Genomic DNA, 8,929 nt, shown 5'->3' on the forward strand with positions numbered 1-8,929 from the left:
GGCTCAGGTAACGACCAATCACGGCTCAGCTTGCGAAACTCACATGACCAAACTCTAAAACTTAATAAATTCAATTATTTCATGTAGAAATAGGATTTTATTTTCATAAGCTTTTTTTTTTTCTTCAAAAATTTTACGTTATTCTTAGAAGATTGTCGTCCCACGCCCCGCCCAGCTTGAAAAAGTCAATGTTTTTCATTACTGAAAAATATATTATTCATATAAAATGACTAAAATAAAATAAAAAGCATTTTTTCCCCCAAATTTTTTTTTATTCTCGAGAAAAAAAAAAGTCAAATGAAATGCAAGTTTTTTCGATTAACATTTTTTTATTAAATTTTCTCTCAAGAAAAAAAAACCCTTGAGAAAATCTAACTTAATTTGTGGCGCTTGTGGGACAGTTTTTAATTCTACTTGTTAACATATGATGTTCTTTTGACTTGACTTGAAAAAATACATTATTTTCAAAAATATTTATTTCACTATTTTTGGGTAAAAAGTCGACTTGATTCTCGTAGGATTCCAACTTTTTTACTGGAAAAATTACAACCTATCATATTATTTAATTCCAGCAATACCTATATGTACTATAGGTACATTTAACTCCAAACTGGTGAGAACTATATAAACTCAAGGAAAGTGTTCAATTTAACACCACGGAAGTTAAATTGACACTTTTTGATTTTACTGTGTATAAAACACCACTAGGTGGCAGTATAGATCTGCTTTCTGCTCCCTGTCCATTTTTAGTGTCTCTCAGGGGGGAGATTTTTAGTAATACTGTATAGTTGGTAGTTTTATGTATACCGATGTTAATTTCCCTTTAAACTATGAAAGTTAAGTATGTGTAAAAACTAAAAAATAAAAATCCAAAAGATGCAGTACAGGTGTAAGGCGGACCCCCAGTGCAACACATTCTTAGGTTTCGTCTAAATATTTAATGGTGCGGTGTGACACCTCACAGGTGATACGGTTGCATTTCGTTACCGCAACTGTGACTCACGACAACACCTGTCAATAGCATACAGGAAGTTCTTCTTTTTGTCCTAAACCCACAGCTTGGTTTTGCGAGATCATGATGTGCTAATACCTGTAAACGTAAAAAAAAGAAAAAACAACGTATTTGAATGCTAATTTGGGCTAACGTTTGGCACACACACAAAAATCTGTATTCCGCACCTGTTGGCCAGGCGATCCACTAACGGAAACGTGATCATTCATTACAAGCTCGTTTGACACCCTGAACAAAAGAGCAAGAGAGTCATCGCGCTAATGACGCCATCTTCTCTCTAATTGTCTCCTCCTTTTACACGCTGAATGCTAATGCAGCTCCTAATGCAGCCTTCACCCTGGAGTAACAGTGGATTCGGCGATCTGACCTTAAAATAATATTTATTTATTAATGATCATATTTTCTACGTGGCCCCACTAGCCTAAACACGGCATTCTGATTAATATCGCGTTTGCGGAATATGAATTAAGCTGCAAATTCCACTTGTTTTTATCCATCTCATGTGGGCGGCCATTTTGCCACTTGCTGTCGGTTGACATCACAGTTGCCCGGGGCTCGCGTAGTAACCAATCACGGCTCAGCTTCAGAAGTTGCCATGTTATTTATTTCATTTTGACATACACGTCGGCAACGACGATGACATTTGCATAGCCCGACTGTCCTAAAAAACAACAACAACAAAACCTACAACACTAGTGGCAGGAAAACTGAGCTCAGGCGGCTGAGCTAACAACGGATCAAATATAAACCACACTCATTAGTTTCACCAGTAATCACCTTCTTGCGCTCTCTCGTTGTCGTCTCTTTTAATTACGTCACCCACCTGATTCCGAAATCCGATATTTTTTGTTCGCAGAATAACGCTTACAGTTGAATTCTGATCGTGTTCGAGACCTCAACATGGGCCAAAATGAGCAATTTTTGTTCCACTTTGTTAAGTGATGACATCCACAGCATTACAGTATCACAAAGTAGATTTTTTTTATTTTTAGTTTTTTTAGCTTTTGATGTTATGAGCCGAAGAAGTCGCAGCTTGGCTTTATAAAAAGGGTTCCCAACAGGTGGGAGTGTTTATTGTGGAGTTGCTGTTTATGGAAAACAAGATGTGTTTGTTCCAAAGACGAACACTAATAAAGGCCAGTAGAGGAAAGATTTTAAGTTTCTTAGCAGCTCAGTTCTGATGCATCACAGCAAGTACGGGGGGATCACGATGCTTTTCTCCATAAAGCATAACAAAGCGGAGATGTTTTTTGTTAGTTTTGCTGAATTTTGGATGACTTTTCCTGCCTTTTTATTGACGAGAACTGAAACATGAATTGCCGGGAAGCGCGCCTTTGGTGCAAAGAAAGATGCGACAATAATAAATTCACATGTTTTCAATTTTATAAAAACAAAAATAAATATGAATAAGTTAATACAGCCATTATTTCATAAATACATAGTGTAAGCTTGCTGTCCAGAAAAAATGTGTATCACCATAATTCTGTTCATGTTTGACAATATAGGGAAAAAATAATGTTGAGGGGCATGAAAATAGGTACAAAAGGCTTCGAGCAATAAAGTGAATTTGTTTTGTTTCTCGATGAATGAAAATTTGAACATACATGTGTTCATGCAATTTTTGTGTGTGGATTTTTTAGACTACACAAATTTGGAGATGCGGGAAAAAAAAGTCATATGTAAAGGGAAAAAAATCCAATAAAATGGAGATGCATGGTTTTCATTTGACTTTATACCAATCTGAACGGCTGGATCGAGATTGGACAATATTTTGTATTTTATGCAAAATCGTTAATATCTAGTGCTGTTACTATCGAAATTTTTTAGAACTGATTCATCTATCGATTATTCAATCGATTAATCAACTAATCGGATTAATTTTAATTTTGCATAAACGTGTATTACAAAAGCATTTTGTTCCATGATTACGGTTTATTAACCAGTGATTGGTGTTTATTTCGTACTTTGTATTCGTATAGTGATAAAAAAAGAAAAGAAAAAGAAAAAGGGGGCGGTGGGGTTGATGTAGTACTATGTTACCGGTTCTGTTGCTGTTTTCCAAAGTAAAAACAGATGTTTGCAAATGTCTTATTTTGATTAAACACCGAAAATAATCAGTCTTCTTTCATGAAGGATTACAGAAATCAGTGAACAATTACTGTTGCTATGCTGAAATCAGAGGATTTGGACATTTTTGAATAAAAAAATGGCGCCAAACAATTACTCGATTATTACAATAGTTGTCAATTTGGTAATCAATTACTTGTCGATTTAATTTTGAAAGCTTAGTATAATCCTAACCCTCGATTTCATTGCTCTGCTTTGCAAAATAAGACACTGCATTATACTGTATTCAATGTTTTATCAGTGTTTTTTTTTCAAGAATTTTTGGAGGGTTATAATTATTATTATTTTCTTCCCCATGCATTTCAATTGCTGTCAATTATACGTATACTGGGCCAAAATTCAATCCCTTGCGAATGGTGGCGTCGACTATAAAGTAAATATAAAAGTTGTAATAGATATATTACTCCATCTTCTGATCAAAACGGTGACCAGTTATCGTTTTTTCAAACTCATTGATCGGCCCAAAAAATCCTGATTGTGTAAAGTCTAGTTTTCATCAATTGAAAAAAAAAAACTGTTCTAGGTTCTCATTAATTGTTTGAAAATCTCTTCTATGTATGGATTCCGTCCAAAAAAAAAGTGTTTTTGTTTTTCTGTGTCAACAAGAAACAAATCGTGACATTTGGAGATACTTTTTCATTGGACAGTGACATATATGCTATACTGCAGACACACGGAGAGAGTGTAAAAACCTCCTTCGTGTTTGACTCGCACATGAAGTGGAAGGTGTGGACTGTCAATCAAACACAAGCCTGAAGAGTTGTTCAGACACAAGCACACTTTCTGGCCGAGTGCTTCCTGAGCGTGTGGTAGACCAGATGATCGTCCAGAAAGGACAGGTTATGGTCAAACGCCACCGGGCGGCAGCAAGCCTGTGGGGGCGCATCCTTAGCGGGCAACCTCCCACGGCGGGCCAAGTGGCGCAGGATCTTGTCGTAGTTCGTCTCCGACTTCCTGCAGGGTCCCGCGCAGTACCTGAAGATCATCTCCTCGCCCGAACGGTAGCCTAGACCCAGGTCGGTCACGTTGAGGTGGACCTGTTGGAGCGCGCAGCCCGGCGCTCGCCCGCCGCCCGCTTTGCGTCCCTTCGCACCCGGGTTCCTTTTCCGGCTCGACCCGGTCATCCTTTGCCGTCTGGGCCGAGACCTGATGATCTGGTTCTGCTCGGACCCGATGGACGAGTCTTGTCTTCTGCTCACGGTCACCTTGATCAAATCCACCACCTGGTCAAAGTGGGCGGGGACGGGCGCCTCCATGATGTCTGAAGGAAAAACAGATGTCTGCAGTGATCATGTCTTGAAGAGAATGAGAACATCCGTGAGTGCTCGTCTCTCAGCATTCCCATGTTCTTTTGTTTCATTGTAACATTAGCGCTCGTTTTTCAGCATTCACCAGAGTTTGATGTGTGCAAATGCCAGCATTATCACTGAAATACTTTGGATGTGCAACCGAGTGAATGCTTGACTCTCAGCATTCCTGTCAGCTTTTTTGACCTTGTCTTAATAGTCCTACTGAAATACTTTGGACATGTAGGAGTGATTTTGTGTCTCAGCACAACTTTGAACACACAACAATTCAGCATCTCCACATTGTATGTGATTAATTGTCTCTCAGCATTCTCCCATTTTAAACCACAATAGCATTATTATGAAATGATGCGTGTTTCTCAACATTCCCATTGAAAAACGATTGAACTTTTGAAATGCTCGTCTTTCAGCATTCAAATGTATTTTATGTATTTTTAACCATAGTCATGGGATTGTGACGGTTTCTTCTTCAATATGTAAATACTTTTGAACAAGGAACATTTTTTAGCCATAGTAACACTTCTGTGAATGTCTTTCTCACTGCATTCTTTTTTTAAATCCAAACTAACAGTAAGAATGCTTCTCTCTCGGAATTACCACTTCTTCTTTCTTTTTTTTCTTTTTCTTTTTTTTACTATTGTAGCATTAGTGTAATTGTCTCATATTCCCATTGGAAATGGTATTTTACATGACCATATTTTACCATAGTGACACTTTGGATTTTTGGGAATGCTTGTCTCTCAGCATTATGATAAAAAAAAAAAAAACTTTTATATGCAACCAGTGTGAATGTTTGTCTCTCAGTATTCGCATTTGACTTTTTCCAGCCATGGTAACATGAGTATGAATGCTTCTGTCTCAACATTAGCAACCATAGTAATATGAATATTTGACTTTCAAGCATTACCATTATCCCTTATCAATATTTGATGTGTCTCTCAGCATTCTGGCTGAAATACTTTGCAACTGTATGATTGCAATCTCCCGGCACTTGTTTTTCCGCCGTTGAAATGTGTGTGAAAAGCTGTTCTCTCAGCATTGCCGCATTTTTTTTTTGCCATCAACGTGACTGCGAGACTCTCTCAGCATTCCCCAGTAACCGATTGCCTTCCAAGCCCATCCTTACATGCGTCGTCCATGTCCTCCCGGCTCCCGCTGATGCCCTGCGACTTGACTGACAGGCGAATCCGGAGCGGCGGGCTCTCCAGGGGCCTCTCTTCTGCTAGGAAAACCACCTCCGGGGGCCCCGGGCCGGCGTGCACGGCCCCCAGCACAATCAAACAAGTGGTCAGGCTATGCCATAGCGTCATGGTCCGCTCGGGTCCAGCAGAGGGACATGGTGCGCCTCGGAACCAGCTGCTCTCATCCGGCAGACATGGCGCTTCCCGGAAGAAAATTCCTCCACTAAAAAAAAAATAAATAAATAAAATAAAAATCCCTTTTTTGCAGAATTCCGTCAGGCGTGCATTCCTGCTGAGCTCGAGTCCACACTGACGGACGAGAAGAGGAGGAGGGATGGGGTGTGTTGGTGACGTGTGGCGATCCATTCCCGGTGGGCGGAGACTCCACAGGTCAGTAAAAAAATGTGGTTCCAATCAGTGGGACATAACATGTGCTGCTCCTTCACACTGCTTTTTTTTTTCATGACATTCGATACGTCCTCATTAGAAATATACAACTTCACATACATATGATATGTGATGCAACATATTCAGACTTTGACTCTGTGTCATCGCAGCAAAGCAAACATTACTTGTAAAGCCATATTTCATTTGCAGCAAAGGGGCAAGCTTACTTTTTGTTGTTGTTGTTGTTATATATTTCCTTTTCTGTAGTTGTATTGCAAAATAAAAGACAAACACAACAACACTTGTGGTGTTAATCTTTCAAATGCTCACTTAACATGGGCCTACTGCTTACTGCTAACATTAGCGGTGAATTATTTGCAGGAATTTCAACAACAATCTCACGTCTTCTTCCAGTAGTGTCGTGTAATGGCAAGAATTGTGTCAAATGTTGTATTTTGTAACTCGTTTGCTCCCAAAAACGTAAAAATACGTCTTATTTTAAATTTTTACCATGCTCCCAAAGACGTATTTATATGTTTTTTTTAATGCTAGAGTATACAGAAGGCTTTTTGATGCCGCATGTGAACTGAAGAGAACGGTTGAAGCAATGGTAAAAGCGGCCAGCAGGTGGCAGCAGAGTATAAGAAATCAACCAGGACCATGTTGCAAAATATTCACAGTATTTTTTAATGCGGAAACAGATACAAATATACTTTCTTTTTCTGGAGAAAGAAGAGACTTTAATCTTTCTTTTAGTAGGTTCCATGTTTTAAGAGCAACAGAGCACAATATTCTGTGGACTTTGCAAAATCAGTCAAAATCCTGTAAAACAGCCAGGAGCGAAGGGGGTAGCTTCAGTGAAAATTGCTGAGAGTGAATGAGTTTTTAAAAGTACACGTGAAATCTTCCAACGCATGTGAGAAATTGGGTTATTATAGTCTGAACAAATCAAGGCTAAAATTTTTTTTGCCCTAATTCCAAAATGTAGGTTTGGCACAAACACAACACTGTTCAACCCCCCCCCCCCCCCCCAAAATTATTTTTTTTAATACGCTTGCTGTCAAGCATGATGATGGTAGCATCATGCTTTGTTTTTGTTTTGTTGAACTGGGGAAAATGTTTTAATTATGAACAGTTCAGAATATAATTGACTAGATCCTTATTGTCACAGGTTAAATGACGAGCGATTATTTACAGTACATTCATGTATTGCACAGATTTGATGTTCATGATATTCATCAATATTGCGGTAAAGGGGCCTTTAATCATTAGTTGCGGGGATGCAAATCAATTTCCCAGCTTGGCGGTAAGCTTTTTTTGAGCTTCATGCTTCGAGACATTAATGTTTGTGGCGTTTATCAAAAACACCAGCTAGCGTTAGCACAAAAGGTTCAGGCTTCTGCTATAGAGAGCAGCTGACCTTGATTTGAGCTTAATCAGGGTCACTTTGGAACAATTTTCCCCCAAAATATAATTACAATAGCCTTCTTATTTGACCATTTATGACTGAAGCATTTTTTAATTAGTAGATTAACACCTTAGCTGTTTATAATCGGAACTCCTGCAAACCTTTGGTTAATAGTTATCAGACTGGATTCAGGTTCGAATTTCCCGCCCTCTGTTTGCCAACGTGAGTCGTGTGTGCGTTTTGTGTATGTGAAGAAGGGAAAATGCAGTTTCTTTTTTCGGCCACAAGTGGCAGTAGAGATTCGAAATGACATTTTCTGCGTTAGCTTTAAATAGTGGCAGGTGGTTAATTGGTTGCTTAACTGACCAAAGCCGCATCCACTTATACAGCAAGAGGGTGTGCACATTTTGCAACCACAAACGTTTATTGTGATTTCCATTCTTGAAAATATTTCAAATTTTTATTTCATTCAATTTTAAGTTGAACAGTTTATAGGCCTATAGTTCACCAAAGGTGGGGAAAAAAAGTATGCGCTCGCACAAATGTTTTTTGTGCATATTTTGTGTCTGTGTGCTAGATGTTAGCATATTTACATTTGCTATCCACTACACAACACAATCACATCAATGTGTCAGTATTGATCTCCAAACACGCCACAGTTCAACTAAGTAGCACTTTTGCTTTGTCTGAGTTTTAATTGACATTTTTTTTGCATTACAACATCACATCTAAATGTTCTAATATGGTCTGGAACAGAGGACTACACTTTTGGGGGAAATAAAGTTTCCTTCCTAGAGGGCTGATGAAAAGCTGTTTATTTAGCTTAAATTAAGTCTAAGTGCATGCAGCTGTTGGCTGAAGTATAGACAGACATATAGTATAGAAATGACATTTTAAGGCCAGAATGTACAAGATTTTTGTTTTTGTTTACCAAAACCCTCCCTCCCTCCCTCCCTCCCACCAAGATCATTCAGGGAAGACGTATTGTTTCCCGAAAGTCCAATCGTCAGCCAGCTGATGCTAAATGCAGCGCGTCGAGATGAATCGTCTTTGCGTCGCGTTGCGTTTTTGTAAAAAAAAAAAGGCTCAATGGAGGCTCATCAGGTGAATGACTAAATGTCCCCTCTGTGCAGCCAAAAGCTGTCAGGTGGGTCTCTTAAACCAGGAATAATAATGGCGCTTGTGACGCCACATCCTCAATTAATAAGAGACTTCACTTGTCACTTGAATGAAAACAAAAAACATAGTTTCCTTACATGGGCCAATAACGAATTAATACAAGTGTTGCATTTAAATGCATTCTTATAATATCTTTCAATACTTTGACGCTGTTTCTTGCTATATAGTGGATTTTTTGTTGAATTATAAAAAAAAAAAGAATAGATATAATTAAATATTGTATATTAGCATTTTAACTACTTGTAAAGCACTGTAGGAGTATAATTTTAAAAGATAAACCGAATGAAATGTATTGCAGAAGCAAATATTGCCACCAGTGGGCGCTGTT

The 8,929-nt window shown here is 38.6% G+C and overlaps 1 protein-coding gene across 1 annotated transcript; it reads right to left on the reverse strand.

Annotated features, from left to right (window-relative positions):
• Positions 1-2,588: 2,588 nt before the first annotated feature.
• Positions 2,589-5,898, reverse strand: LOC147173748 (glial cell line-derived neurotrophic factor-like). The gene is made up of 2 exons (XM_086076633.1): positions 5,573-5,898; positions 2,589-4,400 (listed from the first exon to the last, which is right to left on the reverse strand). Exons 1-2 carry the CDS (start codon positions 5,754-5,756, stop codon positions 3,904-3,906), a joined length of 681 nt encoding a protein of 226 aa, XP_085932759.1. The 5' UTR covers positions 5,757-5,898; the 3' UTR covers positions 2,589-3,903.
• Positions 5,899-8,929: the final 3,031 nt, after the last annotated feature.

This window comes from Leptonotus elevatus, chromosome 5, assembly GCF_054856555.1.
Source record: "Leptonotus elevatus isolate MCC_2025b chromosome 5, RoL_Lele_1.0, whole genome shotgun sequence".
NCBI classification, from domain to species: domain Eukaryota; kingdom Metazoa; phylum Chordata; class Actinopteri; order Syngnathiformes; family Syngnathidae; genus Leptonotus; species Leptonotus elevatus.